This window comes from Tyto alba, unplaced genomic scaffold (genome assembly GCF_018691265.1).
Source record: "Tyto alba isolate M040663 unplaced genomic scaffold, T.alba_DEE_v4.0 Super-Scaffold_2, whole genome shotgun sequence".
NCBI classification, from domain to species: domain Eukaryota; kingdom Metazoa; phylum Chordata; class Aves; order Strigiformes; family Tytonidae; genus Tyto; species Tyto alba.
This window is the reverse complement of record NW_024881282.1, coordinates 39327878-39346511: the sequence shown is the minus strand read 5'-3', so window position 1 is coordinate 39346511 and position 18634 is coordinate 39327878. Positions and strand designations below refer to the sequence as shown.

General features: G+C 34.6%; 1 protein-coding gene across 1 annotated transcript in view; it reads left to right on the top strand.

The window, feature by feature from the left end:
• Nucleotides 1–15395, top strand: part of CFAP54 (cilia and flagella associated protein 54) — a 115938-nt gene extending 100543 nt beyond the window's left edge. The window contains 10 exon segments of the mRNA XM_042793417.1: nucleotides 142–247; nucleotides 1017–1109; nucleotides 1638–1779; nucleotides 3913–4110; nucleotides 5341–5552; nucleotides 8662–8847; nucleotides 10198–10304; nucleotides 11130–11319; nucleotides 12661–12738; nucleotides 15261–15395. Of these exon segments, the coding sequence (XP_042649351.1) occupies nucleotides 142–247; nucleotides 1017–1109; nucleotides 1638–1779; nucleotides 3913–4110; nucleotides 5341–5552; nucleotides 8662–8847; nucleotides 10198–10304; nucleotides 11130–11319; nucleotides 12661–12738; nucleotides 15261–15380 (1432 nt within the window). The 3' untranslated portion in view covers nucleotides 15381–15395.
• Nucleotides 15396–18634: the final 3239 nt, after the last annotated feature.

Sequence of the window (18634 nt, the reverse complement as noted above, 5' to 3'; positions counted from 1 at the left end):
CGCTTTAGGTAGATGGTGAGGGCTGGATGAATGACTTATTTGGTGAGCCTGTCTGTCTAGTCTTATGCAGGAGTCAGACTGTATCATGGTAATGCTTGCTTTGATAGTAACATTGACTGATCTGCGTGTTGTTTCTTACAGGTTAATAAGAAAATCATACCTTGAAATAGCACTATTATATTTGCATTTTGCCACAAATAATGAGGATCTGTCACAGACAGATAAGATGGCGCCTTCCAAATCAAACGTATGTTTTCTATCTTTTGGGTAGTGGCACCTTCAAAGCAGGAAATATATTTCTGTTAGAACACTGTGCACCTTGCCAGACTATTACTTACAGTGACTTATAAATCATACTGATACTGAAAATCCTACTAGAAAAGTCACACAAAGAAATCATATAGTACAGCAATATAATTTTATCTTGTTTATCTATGTTATTTCTCATTTTAATTGCATTGAATGATAATATTTAAAATATTTTTCTCTATAAAATAGGAAGAAACAGAACCAACAATATTTTAATTTCTGGTTATGTACTAATTGATTCGTACCTTGCAAGGAAAATATACATTCAAACTTGGGTTTTAGGTGCTAATATTTGTACTTTGCCAGATTTCAGTTTTTCAGTACAAATATGAGTGACAGCATGAGAAATATAAAAGGCTTTAACCACAGTAAAGTGGCTACAAGCCATAGATTCAAAGAGTAATGGGTAACAGAAAAGAGGTAATTAAGATACCAGAAAATGGAAAATTATGGGAAAACTGTATGCAGTATTGACCATAGTATGAGCTGCTCTGAGAAAATTTTTACAGGAGCATACAGTTAGTATGCTCTGGATAATTTTTAAAAAATTTAGCAATTAATCCATGGATTTACAATCAATGCTGATTTTTATAACTTGAAAATAAGCCAGTAATTCTGTAAGTAGGAGGACTTTTTTTTCCATATTTAAAATATATTTTACCATAATACATTTAGAATCCTAATTATGAACTGATGTATAATTTTAGATCTCTTCTGGAGAAGTCTCATCTCCTGAGGGGGCTCTGAAATCAGAAGGCTACAAAGTACAAGCCTGGATTGCAGTAAGAGCAGCTACACAGGTTGGTGCAATATTCTGAAGATGTAATTTTTTTTTTTTTTAATTTAATCTTATGCTATTTACATAAGCAAACAAGACAGTGCAAACAAGCCAAGAATTAAGGTTTTCTGAAATTTCTGGCATGGGTCTTATTTGACAAAATTAAAATGGACACTGCCTGAGTAGTGCATTTAATCTCTCTTAGACAGATCTGACTCTGTTTACCTCTAGTTTGATTCAGTGCAAATAAAAGAGCACACTGCCTGATATGTGTGCACATGTCTTTGACATGTGGGTAGACATCAGTGGCATCCAGGTGAGGATATCTGATTTGAAATCACTTATGTAGTAATTAAGCTGTCAGTAGTAATGATTTATTTAAGTAAAGTATGTACCATATGTCAGAGAGAAATAAAATAGTATCCTGACTTTTAAGAATATATTATGTGGACTAATTAATTTTTTGTCTTCATCTTGCTACTCTCGGATTTTTAAATTTATATAAATATTGTAATGAACTGGTTCTGAATAAAATAAGTATTATTTTTAGGTCAGTGAAGCTGTGCTTGCTTCTCAGCTATTAATTGGAATGAAGAGTGTTAAAGAACACAACATGAAGGATGCAGTGCAACAGAAAATCCCAGAATTTGCTTCCATGGATCTTCTTGCTTCATACAGAGATTTCTTATCTGGTATTCCTTTATACTTAGTAATATTAGAACTTTAAATAACTAATGAACTATATATGCCATGTAATCTAGTAATATATTTAATATCTAATTTTAATTTGTGAAAAATTGAAGGTCAGAATTGGACAGTAAAAGCAAAATTCTTGTCCTACATAGCAGTACAAAATAATGAGTACAGACCTAATGGCTCTTTAAATATCAGCCTATGTATGTCTTCAACAGGTTAAGAAAAATTGCATTGTTTGCATACTGTGGCTCAGAATGACAGAGTACACATACTGCCATACTTTCAGAAAATCAGATGGGCCTTTGTCACAGGACTTCCCCAGACTTATAGAGTAGGTCTTGGCCCCTCTAGCAGTCATCACTGCATTTTTTTTCAGACAGTGATTTAGAACAGATTTTTTCTCTAGGTATATTAGCTTTGCCTTGGAGATTTTCAGTTTTTCTTTTGATTTTGCAAAGAATGTTGGTGTTAAATAACTTGTTTCTCCTTGTCCTCACCCATCCCCACTCCCCCCTGAAAAAAACCCACCACAAAATCCAAACACCAAAACCAAGAAACTCAAACTCTTGCAAAGTTACCTCCCTGAGTGGTGTATTAAAAAGCCAGATTCAGTATAATAAAAAAATTTTCACAGTCTTTCCAGTCCAATGGATTATAATTTAGAGATGCTTCCATTAGCTTGGTAGAACTTTACCTTTGCCTGGTTTATTTCCAACTTCTGCATTTATTTTACAGCTAATGGAATTGATGAAATGGAAGTTTTTGATTTAAAAAAAATAAAATCAGTGAAACTAGGAATTCTGGGAGAATAGTTGCCAGATAGTAAATGAACACTAAGGCAAAACATCTACATTTATTTTAAAACTGGGAACCGCTAATTTAGTGATAAAATTTTGGTTCAGTGGCTTAATTTCAATCATCCCAAGTGACTGACAAAGATTGAATTGCACTGCCTGATAGTTGCTGGCAAAGCTGAGCAATGTCTGCTTACTGTACAGTGTTTAAACATATGTGTTTTGATTGGCTTATGAAAACAAGTGTTGTATGCTAAGACTTTCCATCAATCTGATTGTTTTGTACCAGCTCCATTTGCTTATAATTACAGATCATTTTTTCTTTTAGCAAATGCAGCAGGTGTTTCTCCTGATAGTTCTGTTAGGGAATACAAAGAAGAACAGAAAATGTAGAAAAGCAATAGTAGGTCAAAATACATAAAGGTAAATTGAAATGGAAATGATTGGCACAGCATGCTAAATATTTTCTGTAAAACCATTAGTGAAACACATTGTTTAAGTTTAATATATAAACAATGTAGCCATTGTAACTAAATTCTGTTTTTACAATTGACAGTGAAATACCAGGAATAGCAGAGACATTCAGATTTTGTAGAAGCACATGCAATTATTTTCTGGAAGTTTACTATTAAGAGTTACTGTAACATAACACTTGTTCAATTTGGAATGAGAAACAGAACAGAAGAATTGTGTAGACTTTTGAGCGTGCCATGTACTAATACAATGAAAAAAATATTGAATATAAGCAGTGATATAGTGGTAACTGTACTGATATTTTTTCCCCTCTTTTTGCATAAGTATAACATTTAGGAAGCACAAAAAGAAAAAAAATTTTTAGTCCATAGTCAAGAGCACACTTCATTGATAATGTGCTAATATCTAAAAGGGACTGGATTGAAGCTAGCAATAAACATTTTAGAGTACCTAACTCTTCTGAGTTCAGGTCAAAATAACTGGGAGGTTCAACTGCTGTAGTTATGACTGATGACTCCTAGTATTATTTCCATTTAGTAAATATCTGCTATTGAACAATGTATGGAAATAATGGTTTTATATTTCAAGTCAGAGAGAAAAAGAGAGCACCTTGATCTCTACCCCTTTTAGCTTCCTGCAAGGACCAGTCAGATTCCTGGACATGATCTGAGAAATATTTCTTTACTAGCTCAACTAATATTAAAGCAGAATAGAAAGAATTTTCCTCTTATGAAAAACATAGCCAGGCTCACAAGTTACATTTTAGTTACAGATTAGTCAATTGCAACACAATGTAGAAATAGCTTTTGAACTAAAACCATTCACTTCCTGTGTATTGTTGAACTGTTACTGGATTTGCAGATGGATACAACGTTGTCTCTGAAAGCCCCAAAGTATCTTCTACTGAAAACCAAATCATTCAAGAAAAGCAGAGCCAAAGTGAAGGAACAGAAAGTCTCGCCACCAAGGCCAGCCAGAAGAAAGAGACAATAACATGGGTTCACCTAATTGGCTACCACAGTTATTTAAAAAGACTTCATAACACAAATGTTCTATTTGGTATGATTTTTTTCTTCCTTATAGAAAACTGTCATAGGTGAGATACTGTTCTTGGGGGCCAAGAGTGTCACATTCAAAGGCCATTATCTGAGATAGTCTCATTTTGAGTTTCTTTAAATTGTATAAATGCAAAAAAACCTTCACTGAAATCAAGATTTATGTCAATTTACAGATGTTGTAAGTGAAAATATTGCCTTTTTTCATAATTATTCATAAGACTTCATGATACCAGGAAAAACATCCCTCAAAATGTAATTGCTATTACTATGTCTGAAGCATTTTTTTTAAAAAAAATCTTATTCTATATTTATTTTTAGTTCTAAATACATCCAGCTTAAGCCATAGCAGAAATAAATCTGTTCAGTTTGAGGGCATGTTTGTGAGAACTGAATGTAGTGTAAATGGAAAGGCTGAGCGTTATCGAATGTGTTTTGACTAAAACCCCAGATGTTATGTACCTACTTGGTTTATCTTTCTGTAAAAAAAAAAGATGGTAATACATAGGACCTTTCAAACAGAGTAAGAGTCCATTAATTTCAGGGCTCTAATACTATGCATCTAGATCTGATGGCCAGCTGCTGCATATACAAGCGGCAACCAGACAGGTGAGAACAGAACTAGATTGTACGTATAGGTGCCGCCTAGAGAGAAACCTAGCAACTCTGAAAATATTAATGTCAGAGTGGGCTGCCTTTTTTCCTTGTGGCACCAAATGGAAGAATTCTACCTCACCACAGAACTATAAGGACAGTAAAGTATCTACAAGTGAGTGTCAAACTGAGCATGTATATCTCAGCTATAGTTACCGATGATGGAGCCCAGTGAGTGACTCAGTTGATCAGCCAGTAGCGGTCTAAATTAGGGTCTAAAGAGTTCTTAGGTCTTCTTATGACCGTATTGAATAAATATGTGTTTATTCTAGTGGGTGCTTAGACTTCTAGTAAACTTACTGATGCTTACACATATAAATTTAACTACCTAAACCTCAAAACTGCACCTCCCGTTTTATGCTACTTTAGAATGTCTAGACAGAGCTTGTTTCATTATCGGATCTCTAGTGAAAAATTGCAATACAAATAGAATATTTAAGGACAAGTGGTATAATTGTTGGAAATGCATTTATTTGATATTGAGTCAATTTACATGTTTTACTATATATAACACATTTATGGATTTTGAATAGCTGTAGAAACTTGACTTTTTAATGGCAAATGACGATGTAACAAAAATCTCTTTTCAACTCAGGACCTGGATCATTTTCTGCAAGAGGTGGACACCTTAGTTCTGTTTTTGACACAGGGATTGTTCTACGCATAGCAGAAATGCATTCCTTTCTTAAAAAACATTTGTTTGACTATTCAGTGTGTTGTCTTGAGGATTTCCCAGAAGAGCTACATGATGTAGAATTGTCATTTGGTAGGCCAACAACTGATTCTTCAAAGGTACTTATTTTCTTTCTGATGTTTCAAAAAAATGTATTATACTTGCATTTTGTTCAGATTCTTGCTAGTTCCAATGGTGATATTCCTGAGAACACTACAGAAGAATGAAATACATTATGCAGAGGATCAGTGCAAAACCAAAATCATGTGTAAGCAGTTAAAGTCATAGTTAACAAATGCAATATCTCTGTGTTATTCATTCCTTCAAAGACAAACTCTATCCCATGCCCAGTGTATTTAGACTCTAGAATATTAATCAGAATTATATTTAAGAAGATCTGGTTACTAGTTAAGTAAGTTGGCTGTGTTATTTGGTAGGATGGAGGCTTTTGATCTTGTAGATCTCCATGTTTCATACCAAAAAAGTCCTGATGTTTGCTTTGTAATTTGTATATACAAGCCTCTCTGTTATCAGTTTAGTCTATAATAAAAACATGATTTTAAAAAAATACATAATTTATATTTTCTCAAAATTTGTTGAAGGCCTTGTGTGCCAATTTTTTTCACTGATTATTAGCTGTCTAAGAAATCAATCTTTTCAGATCTCTGGCTTGCGAACAGCTTATCTGAGCTTTCGGGTGTGGGCAGCTCAAAGTATATTATTCAGAGAAATCTTGAACTGGAATTCTGGAGTCTATGCCAACCATAGCATATGTGTGGAATATTAAATGGTAAAAGTCTTTGAAGATTTGCTGTAAAAATAATTGTCTTCAATGTTTCTCCACCTGACTTCTCACATTAATAATTATCCTAATACTAAAAAATTAAAATGACAGGTTACTCTCTATGGTTTATTTTTTACCTATTACATTCAGTATTAGCTGGAGACAGGGGAGCCTTCAGGATTGAGAACTTGTTATCTTATAAAAATGAATTAAAATACTTTTGTGAAAGTAGCTTTTCTAGAGTTGGTGAACTTTCTGCAGTGTTGGACAGCATATCATTACTCATTTTCCAACAAAGAGCTGACTGTGCCACTGAATAAATTGTAAATATATGGTATGTGACATTTATAACAGCCATCGTATATCAAAAATTATTTTACTCTGTCTGCTCTTTTTTTGACATAATTAGTATTACACTGTCCTAGAATAATAAGCTTCAGAGCTCACTGTCATGTTCGTGACAGGTGCAAGCTGCATAATCATGTGTTAGCTTCACTGTTGTAGACAGCTAACAAGCATAAAGCTCGTACTTTTTTTAATTCTAAGCTTCATTGATTTTTATCACAACATTTTTAGAAGCTTTAGCTACTCAGAAGGCTGTATGAGTTATTTTAAAAATGTTACTTTAATTTGATACTGGGATTTTTAAACAGTACAAATAGATAATTTTTGAAATTGATTTTTATGTACGAGGTTGTTTTGCTTACATGTGACTATTTTGACTCTTGAAGTTTTTTTTTTCAGCTCTGCTGAACAAAGACTCCAAATTACATTATGAAGTATAGTATTAAAATTGTGTGCTCTGTTACATTTTGCACACTTGCTTTTTATTCCAGTCCATGATAGTATGTAGGACTGGAAACACTTAACTAAGACTGTTGTTTTCAAGTTTTTGAGAAAGTTGAAGAGATAAATACTTATGTCTGTAATTCAGCAACCCTGCAGTTTGACAAGATCAGTTGTAATATCCTACCTCAAAAAGATTCAATCTGATGTAAATAACAAAAGATGCAGTTCAGTCAAAAAGAAAAAATACTGCACATTTTAGAGAAGTATCTATCATAAAATGGACTTTTAAGAGCTCTAGTTCAGGGGCATGGCATAAATTAGGTTTTTCCCACCTTCATATAAGTGTTTTCTCATAATTTTGTTCACACTCCATGCTAGTAGGATAGCAGGTGATTCATTGCCAAACTAAAGATCCTGAATGTACAAGATCCTTGCAGTAGGTGGGTGATCCATGCCCACCTCATGGCATACTATGGGTTATGGCCACCGTTATCACTGCCTCAGTGTTTAGAGTCTATGTGGCATGGATCATCTCCAGTTAACTGTCCCGTGCCATACTGAAGGTATATCCATACACTCAAACGCATGACTTCTCCATGTGTGACTTCATCTTTATCTTCACTTCTACTATATTTTGATGTGGGATGGGAACTGTCTTTATGAAGTAAGATTATGTCACTGTGAAAAGTCCATCTCCTGCTCACCTGGAATTACTGCCCTCGTCATGAGCTGTATTTTCTGAAGATAAAGTGGGTGATATTCTCCAGTTTTTTTCAGCAATGAACATTCAAAATTAAAAAAGAACTAACTCCCCAGACAGCTATTTTCAGTGTCCACATTTTGGAATCAGTGATGGAGACACTAACAACCTTTTCAGATAGCTTCAGCATTCCCCCAAAGTGTCACCGTTTGGCCTCCTCTGTTCTTTGCAGATATACCCACATAACACTTTAAAAAATAGAAATGGTATGGCACTACTATTCAGCCTTTAAATAAAATATTTTACAATTTTTAAAAAAGCTTTTATTCACGAATGAAGGTTGGTTGACAGTATTCCTCCATTATTTCCTTGGTAAATGACAGCCAGACAGTAACTATTTGATGAATAGCCTGCTAATCTTTCATATATATTTTAGTAAATATGAGATATGACAAATCCTCACAAATTAAGTGACTGAATTTTCAGTAGGTATCATCCTTTGTTAATCACACAGCTAATGAGAAAACAAATAGGTAAACATAAATAAAGCATTAGTCTAGCATTCAGATTAATATTTTAATTATGTATATGTATAGCTGACAAATTACTTTTCCAGCACTAAATTTTGTATGGTCAGCCTGTCAAATAATATCTTTTAGCAGAAAACATAACACTGTAAAGAAGATAAGTCAAAGGTAACAATCATTGCTACTGTAAGTGTCTCTGAGGCAGCCCAGAGGTCCTTTGCATTACCTTCAGAAATGTCTCATCATGTGAACTTTGAAAATCCTTAAACTGGCAAAACAGACACCTTTTAAAATTATCTGTTTATCTAAATAAGCATATATTTGTGCAGGAGTGGGAGTCATACCAATTCTAGGAGACACTAGATTATAACAGATTTTGCATGTTACACTAGAAAAAATACAATTTAAAATTTTCTTCTGTGTTTCAGGTGTCTCTTGAAATTACTGGGATTACATCAAAAATGTCACGTGTGAAAATAGCTTCTCCAGTTTCTATCATCGCAGAAGTAGACAGTCAGATGGAAAGTAGGGCAGCAAATGCTTCAAATAAGGAAATTAGCATTCAGTGGTACATCCCTTCTCTGGCAAAGCCATCAAACAATACAGAGACTAAGGTATAACTACACCAAATCAGTTCCTTAGGTATTGGAACAAATAAAGTCTAATTTCCAATTAATATTTGTATTATGACTGATCAGCTTTTTAATTGAATTATATATATGCTGACTGGCAAGCTGGACAGCAAGGAGCTATATATTTACTGTGCTACAAACCTGCTATGCAGGGCAAGCAGAATGCCCTGACAATTTTTTGTGGCAGGCCAAAGAAATACTTTGTTGACCATGTAGCACTTCCAGGCCATGTTGTACTCATGCTTGTTGCAGGTCCTTGATGTCTTTAAGACCTCCACTCTGTTATGTTCCCTTAGAGCTGACTGATACATTCAAACAGTACTCTTTGGTGGGAGGCTGTTGGAAAAGCAAAGATAGATATATGCAGGGAAAATGAGATTTTGTAAACCTCATTTCCCTAAGAATTCAGACTAAATATGAAAGATGAGAGATTGGAGGTTTGCAGGAAAGCAAGAGACTAGGACATGGGTTTTGTTTTATTTTTAAACAAAGGAACAGTATGTAGGTAAAATTTCTGCTACTGCAATAGAAATACATGATCTCCAAACTTTTTGGCATAGCAGTTCAGTGTCAAAATTTCTACTGGACCATTTTCGTCTCTATAAGTAAGCTGACAGAAGCCCTGTGAAGTAATGTACATTTTAATACAGTTTTTCAGGTTGCTTTAGAATGACCTTACAGATCACTGGAGATCCAGAGACAACTCTTGAAAACAACTAACATAGGAAAGCCATAGTCTTGACATTCTCCATATAGTCAAAACATTCAGCTACCACTAGGAAGCATATTTTCAATCACAATAGCAAATTATTTCAGTGAAAGATGAGAACATTTTATTTCATTTTCTCATGCTCTTATATTGATATATTAGATTGGTGAGTTTTATGTGCTTCATGGATTTAAAGCTAGTATGATGACAGCCATGCACAAGGCCTTATAGCAAATTTAACTAATTGCATGGAGCCTTTCGAAATTCAGTGAAAGCTGTCTGTTCAGCCTACCCTACCTGAAGTTGGAACTCTGGACATGAGCATAAGTGGGATTGATTGACCAGGATCAGGGCAACACTGGGATATTGATGGTGACTCTATAGGGTATAATTCATTTTCAACGTCATATAAATTATATCCGTAATTAAATTGCTTTAAAATCTATAAAAACTGAGAATAGTACAAATTCCTATGAGGTCATGCTCATCTCTTTTTTGAAAGTCAGTTATCTAAGTCTTCATCAGTACACCATATTTGACAGTTATAATCTAGTATCACTGCAATACCTCAGGTCTACTATACCATACTACATTATAGCTTACCCATTCCATCTCTTTCACAGGTTTTGCTTCTTTATGCTTATAATACAAAGCCTGTCAAGATTAGCAACATCAAGATTTTCAGTTCAACGTCTGTGTTTTCAGGCCACTTGTGGATTCCGTTAGCTAGGTAAATAATCACTGGCTTTATCCTGTTATTTCATGCTATATTAAAGATCAGTCACCAATTTAGGATGAGAGAAAACAAAGTATAAAATATCAAAGAGCTGTAAATCTTTAAAAGCATTAATTCTCGCTTTTCAAAGATTTTTCACTAAAAAAACCCTGTAAGGTGGTGTACACAGAATTAAAAACATCCAAACATATGCCTTTTCAGTACCTTAGCATTTTAGTTTTGATTCTTAAAGAACTGAGTAACACAGGCTAATTATATTACACTGGCATAGCAACATCAGAAAACACTAGCAAATCTAAGAAGCATCCCCAGCAGCTATTCCCATTCTCTCACTAGATTGGCTTCTATCTCCATCCTATATTACCACTCTGAGCATACAAGAATTTTTCTCAGTTGTAGCCCCCGACTCAGCCCTTCATTTTACATCCTACGATGTTTTTTGTTACTTCTTCCTTGTCACTCATTTAAGTCTCAGAATTTTTGGAACCACTGAGCAGGTGGAAGGGAAGGAATAACGGGCAAAGAATTGCAGCCCCTGCCACCCTTGTGCTGTTCAGATGAGAAAATCTTTTCTTAGAGAGGCACACTTAAAATACTACTTCTTACCGTTTTTAGTGAAAAAAGATAATTCATTCCATATTTCTACTTTCTTTAATGGAAAACTTATTTTTGTAAAATTATGAGATCAGTATTGAACTGAAAGAAAATGCAGAACCTAATCAACATGTAATAAAAGCTAGGTCAGTTTAATTATAACCTGGAAACAACAAATCCTGTTTTTTTATAACAGCAATAATGAAAAATCTTGTCTTGTTTCAGAATCATTTCTTTACAGAAGAAATTATCTAATCTGAAGCAGGAAGTTGAAATGTTGGTACACAGTTCCAAAAGCTTGTCTTCAGATTCAGAACCTGCAAGTTTTCTTGAGCAAAGTGAAACTTTGAAAATGCTTTCTTCAAAAAAATCCAAAATGAATGTTGCAAAAGTGCATCTTGATGAAAAAACAGAAGTAAGTGAGAACAGTTCTGCTCTTAAATATGTCTGATGTATTTAAGATGTCTGTTTTGGGGAAATAAATGACAGGTAACTTGGCAGGCAGACATAAAAGATTAAACTTCCCTCACCCCTTTCAAGAAATGTTGAAATATTTTCACTTTTCATTTGGTATTTAACTTTTTATTTTCCTCATATATTGCTTGTCACTTTACAAAAATACCAGGCATCTTCAACCTTCCACTTAAAAATAAAGTCTACATCTTCAGGTACATAGATTTGAAAATTGATGCCTAATTTATTGTAATCTACATCTGAAAATGCTTGACAGAGTGTTAAATTAGCCTGGCCATCAACCCAAAAATGCGTTTTAAAAATCAGTTACACATCTTCAGTGCAAAATGGGCAGTGATGGTTTCTGAAATAAGATCCCTCTAATAACATTATTGAGAGAGGACTAAAACTGGCAGTGAATTTATTTTCATTTTCTTTACGCCACCTTCCTCTTTTCATTAATAAGTCTGAATATGGTCTGCAACCAAATAACTCCCCCCACATGCACACACAAAAGAGGTAATTTCAGAATTTTCCATGTGGTCTGTTTGAGATAATGTCATTGGAATAGAATGTTGCCACAGCATAACTGCTGCTTGATAAATGCCAAGGCAAAATAGATATTTATTTTCAAAGTGGGAGACATTTATCATGTGACATGATTCTCTTTATATCTATTATATGAAATGATTAATGATGCAGAGGCTGTCATTTTCTCTGATGGATGCTGTGAAACAGTGACAATTGTGCACTGTGCCATTATTACGAGGCTGTATTTTGACCAGCTTGGAGAACAAACGATGTTTTGGCCAATCACAGTGTTTTCATGAGGGTAGACAGAGCTGTCCTTTAGTGGGTGTTTCTGATTACCTGCAGGGTTTTGCTCAAACTTTCATTAATATATGTCAGTAATTGGAAAAACAATGTTTAGAATACTAATAAGATTAACATACCACACATTATATGTGGATAAACACCATCTTGTCAGAGTGTTTGTTTAATAATGTCTTCAGTAAATACGTAGCAGAAGTATGCTCACTCACTAGATTTAATACCTGAGCCAGGGGTAATTTTGCCTCAGTAGAAACTGCAAGGTTTGGACACTTGTGTTTGTACAGCAAACACAAGTATTTGTGTTGCAGAAAATTTATATTCAACAGCTAAGATTTATTTTGCTGTGAATTCAATTAGAATAACCTAAAACTTGATTGTTCTGAAAAATTTTGTAAAGCTAAGCCATCTGTTAGCTTATCAGAGGAGACTGATAGTACAGTATTAGTTTTTTCTTGTTTTGCTCCATTAGGAAATGGCTAAAAGGTGTTTATCGGAAGTCAAAGCAGTGCTGTCTGTTGTTCCAGCCCTGTCCTTGCCATTAACTGAGGTACGCTGTTCTCATTAATAGTAAATTTTTTTTTTCTAGAACAAAACAGTTGTTCAGTTAAACTGAAACATGGATTATACCACTAAGTATCTTCCCACTTTTCTCTCATACATTGTTGGAATTTCTGTTTGGGTTTTATTTTTTCATCTTTACAAATAAAATACAAATGTGCATGATTACAAACTGTGAATATCTTCACTGTTCATTGGAATAATCTTTTTATAAATACAAACATATTAAAAATGCGTCTCACTTACAATGGGTTCATCTAGGTTATCCACCATTCTCTGGTCACTGTTTATACAGGCTCCAGTGAATTTCCATGATGCAATTGCCAAATGCAATTTCCTTCCATCCCCGTGTTCTTACAGTTATTCAGGCTTTCCTTCTATTTTCTTTAGCTTTCTCTGCCTTGTCCTTGACATGTTCTGAGAGATAACATGCCATTTTTTTGTCCATGCTGTTGTATTCATCTTGTTACCCTGTTGTAGTCAGTATCCCGGAGAAGACCATGGGAACTGGCCCATAGTGGGCAGCGGTTCTGTTCAGTGCTCTCAGCCACCCGAGGGGGATCAGAAAAGGATCACAGCTGCTAGGGCTGAAGGAACTCCAAGGAAGATTTTGGAATCCACCATAACAGATCACTTCTGCTTCAAGATCCTCAAATATCTTGCCTGTAATTGATCATAATGGAAGGGTAATGGATAAGCCACTCACTGTACTCTTCTTTTCTAGTCAGGTAGCTCTTCCTACCAGAAAAGAATCCTATTTTTTCTGGGAGCAATTTGGCCAGTGGCCTATTATAGAAGAGAGAATCTGTAATGGTGTCCCGTGCATCCTGCAGTCTGGTACCTAGGTTCACATACTTCCCTTTTATACATATTGCCCCATTCTTACCACACCTTGTTATCCATCCTGAAGGTCTCTCTCAAGTGACTCTCAGACCTTCATATCACTCAATCTGGCTTTATCAATGCATCAAAATACATACACATTAATTCTGCAAAGCTATACTTTTCACAGTCCCACTGAAATATCTTCCACGGTAGAGAGATTTGACAGATACCTAGGTAAAGGTACAGCCAAACTTTCATAGAACCATGTGAATCTCCTGGACTTGTCTTAAATTCTCATGAATCCCTCTTCACTTTGCCTGCTTCTATTTGTGGGTCTACCATGAAAGTGAGGGAGCAGATGTAGTGATGTCCTTCCAGTATAAACATGATGTTAACTGCTCTGCCTTATTCTAGCTAAATGCCACAACAAGCTAAAATGTTTCAACAGCTGGAATAATGGGATTCTCATCACAAAGTTTCAGATAGAGACTTCAGGCAAAGATCCTATTAGATATGGCAGATTTGGTAGAGCAAGTGAAGCCTAATCCTTCAAGATGCTGGCTGTCTTCATTCTCCTCCGAAGCCAACAGAGCTTGTAGAGTGTTCAGCATTACATTATGTATAGCATATTTCTGAGCAGTATTTCCAAACTTTCAAGTAAGTTCTATGTGCGCGTTACCCAGTCTTTTTGGCTAGAGGTGGAAAGCGCGGTGGGACTGTGTATACCGTAAGGTTGTACATTCCCTTTGTCTTCAAGCATGCAGGAGAAGGCAGCAGATACATAATTTTTCCCCACTACACACTTTTTTTGTTGCTCATCTTCTTGTGAATTAATTGGACAAAGTCAGTTCTAATTTGTGGTATTTGTTTTCTCATTCTCCAAGCTGTCACACTTTAACTCCTGTCATGTTTCCAGTTTCTCTCCTTTGATTCTATTTTTTCTGTTCATGTGTCTTACCGTGCTTTTGATTCAGCACTGAATTATATTTCTAAGTGGGAAAAGTGCATTTTTATTGAATTATTCATTTAAAATTATTTGACTGTTCATGCTTTAAGAATAAAAATTGATCAGCCAGCTTGTTTTTAAAGCTATTTAATGGATAGCTGTGTTCTTGAGGGAGATAATAAAACATAGTGTTTGGGAGTTCCAATCTTAAATGTTAAAAGTGAATTTATAAATAAAATAATTGTATTAAAAATTAACCTTCCTAGATAGCCTGTTTCAAGCTTCTCTTCCTTTAGTTAGTTTTTCTTAATATCTATATCAGCTAAATAGTTCTTCTCTGTGTCCAGTGGACATACAAGCCAGTTTATCATTGCTCTCTGTTTCACCTTTTATAGTTAGCTCAATTCTTTCAACTTCTCACCTTAGGAAAAGCCTTCCAAATTATGTTCTTGCTGCTTTTGTCTGACATCTTCATTTTACATACTGATGATCAGGATAAACTTTATAAGCAAGACTGTTCATAGAAATTTCCTCCCCTTAATCCTGTTTTACTAGTTTCCTGCAAGAAATGTCATTAACCACAAATTTATATTGAGGCAATGAGTATTTCTAACTTATTAATTGGTTGTAGGTCAGAAATCTGGCTTTAATATGGAGCTATTTGTATATATGTACTTTTTGGTACTTATAAGCTTTATAAAGTTATTTATTTGGTATATTTTTTCCTGTTTTTTTTTCAGATCCCATTCGATGTCACTTTGCAGTCAATAGCAAGTTTAGAGGATATGTTTGATCTTGCCAATGGATGTACAATAACTGAAGAAGGTCTTTTCAATTGGATCATTTCTCTGTTTCACTAAATTCTATTTTTGCAATAACTTAATCAGTTGCCGAGTGTTATAGATTTAGACTTAAGTTCTGGCGTTAATGAAACAGCCTCATTAATCACCCCGGGATTTGGCCCCTAATGTGTTTTGTAAGTTTCATTTTTAGCTTATTTCTAATTATTTAAAATTTAAGAGTTTTAAAATTTAAGATTCATTTTTAGGAATTAAATGTATTAAAAGTAGTTTCTTAATAAGAGGATTAAAAATTTGATTTATTCAGTCATGTATAATTAAGTGAGTTTGTTGGGGGTTTTCTAGCTTTTCAATAATTTCTTATTGTTTAGAAAAGCTGAATAGGCTTGTAGCCTTCTAGCATCCACTAACAGATACTGCTTTTTTCCTGAAGTTTTATTCTCATCAGCAATTTTTCAATTGCCTTTACAGTTATCAAAAGTTGGGTTTATGTCTGCAGTTGAGAAATTTTTTTTGGCCTAAAATCATCACTGAGTTTGTTCTTTTACGCTTCTATCTGGAAACTAGCATTTCAGACTTTCCTCTCTTTCGTTAAAGAAAAACATCACAGGTTGTTGAGGGTGAAAATGATTGTTCAGAAGTCTGCATAATTTCAAAGCATTTTTATGAAAAAAGAAAAAAAAAAGCTTAAAAAATAAAATGGTACTATATAGAACATTTTTGGATATCATTCTAAAATGCTAATAAAACCTCTATTTATGTTGTCAATGTTATAAGTATTTTTTTAAGGTGCTGAAGAAACCCTAATGAGTCCCAACAACAGCCACCTGAGGCAACATGCTTGTCCACTGTTAGAGGTGAAGAATTTGACAGGAAAAAGTGAGTTGGTTGAACAAGTTCACACAAGAGAGTACTCATGGCCTTTTGGTTTTGGTCACATCACAAGGCCAGGCACTTCTTCACTAGTTACAATAATTTCTTTGCAACAAACAGCAAAAAACCTGGGATGTTTGGGCAGGAGCCCTGTGAGACTTGTCTCATCACTAGCTATGCTCCTGTGTAATCATGAAAATTTAGGACTGATAGCTATCATTCCTGGGGTCCATTTCTGTGAAAAATAAACAATTGGGCTCAAATGCAGCCCCTTTCACTTCAGTCAGGCTCTCCCTGGGCTGTAGCCCATTGCAGATTTACCTAGGCTTGTGTTTTTCAGAGAAGTGTTACCCGTTTGAGTGAAGTTTCTTTTATGGAAGGGGGGAGAGAGGGAGATAAAAGATTCAGCATAATGAGTATCTTAAATGTGATCAGTAACAGGAAGAAATAGGGTGAGGTTTTCTGCTATTTTTCTTTATTCCTATGAGAGAAAGAAGACTGGATGTATTTGTGTTATGTGGAGCTTTTAAAAATTTCTGCTATATTTTATTTTGTGTAGTCTTTTCTGGAATGCTGTATCTACTAGGAAAATTAGAAGGATTATGATACAATGATAAAAAGAAAGTAAAAACTGAATAATTGATAGGAAAGGTATTTTTTACAAGACAATTTTAAAACTTTGAATGGTTATTTAACTCAACTGCCTAACAGCTAGTTTAGAGGAGATATTCCTTAGCATTATTCTTTCAATTAAAAGAATTTATTGTTCTGCAGTTCTTCAAAAAGCAGGAAAGATAAAAATTGACATTAGTAATTTTTCTTTTACAAGGAGCAAGTAGAAAATTGCAGCCTGTTCAGTCTTTCCTTGCGCTCTGTAAAAAGTATAAACCCTTCTTTTTCTTTTTTGAGGTCACTTTGAAGATTATCATAGGACTTTTGTGCAGCTTAATTAAAAACTGTAAAACTCTCTATAGCACCAGGTGAAAACGGAAGTCAAGTTCTGTTACAGATGAGGTGTTTTTTCAGTGCTGCTAGTCTGGACCTTTTTATAATTCCTATACTTGAAAGAGAAATATTAAATAAAATGCTTTTCATACGGATTTAAAATATGTTACACTTTCTATGATATTTTTTTTTAAAACAAGAATATCATATTACCATCTCCTTTAACACAGCACAGTAAAATAATGTTAAAATGTTGACCTCACTGTATCAATAGCAGCAGATTTTACTCTCATAAACACAGGATTAAATATTCAATGCAGGTTTCTGAAGAAAACATTGGCGAAAACATTTTTCTTTTAGCACATAATTAAACTCTTTAGTTAAAATCTGCTTGTAAGGAAGAAAGCTTGTATCTAAACATCTCCAGTAGTTGTACAGGAAAAAAGTATAATGCTAACTTCAAAGTAAATTGCTTCTTTTATTATGTATTATAGTAGTTTGGGTGGGTTTTTCCTTACCAAAGAATGCAGACTAAAGATTTCAATATGTGAGACTAGCATAAATTTGTGTCAGCACCATGCTCAATTAAATTTCTATAGAATAACTGGCCACGTCACTGTCTCCAAAATTAAAAAGGAAGAGAGGAAAGGCACCTTCTTTGATTTCACAGTCTGAAGTGTAAGGGAGGTCCCTCCTGCTACGTGAAGGTCTGCTCTGTGATCAGCCCTGTATGATGCCACCGAAGGGCTACTTACTGCCTCCACAGCTTTGAACAACTGGCAGGCTTACCAATTCCTTTCAAATTTTAACAGAAATCTTTCTCTATTCCACATCTGTGAAAGGAACGGATAGCGTTTCTCTATCTGATAAGCTGTGGGACGGGGCAAGGGAAGAGAGAGAGCGAGCACTGTGGGGACAAATTGAAAGGAGTCTGAAATGAATGACATTTTCTCTTCTGTGCATCCCCTGGGTGAGGGACAAAAAGAATCCTGCAGGGAACTAGAGAAGAGCAAGAAGAGGTGTTGGGGTTTTTTAAATTCCTTTGGTATTGTCTGTTCTGTGAACTGAATTAAGTAAGCACTCTGAGAACAAAACCAGCTTCTCGTCCTGTAATTAATAACTGCATCACTGAGAGTGTGCTAGGGCTCAGATTGAAATTGAACAGGGAACTTAACATCGACAGGTCTGAATGGGTTTTAGATACTTCATTTCTCAAATACTGTTTCAATATTGTTTTAAGTTACATTGCTGCCTCGATAGAGAGTTGTATATTCAAGGCATTCAGAGGATTTGTCTCAAACTTACAGATATATAGCAACCTGAAATTATTTCTGGTTAAATTAATTTTATTATGTGAAAATTAGTAATTTCACACAGATTTATTCAATTGTATGTGACTGGTTTTAAATTACAGTTCAGCTCCAATTCATGCTCATTTTTTTTGGCCTAAGTATTTATCCAGTTTTTGGATTACATCAATCTAACAAAATAATCCT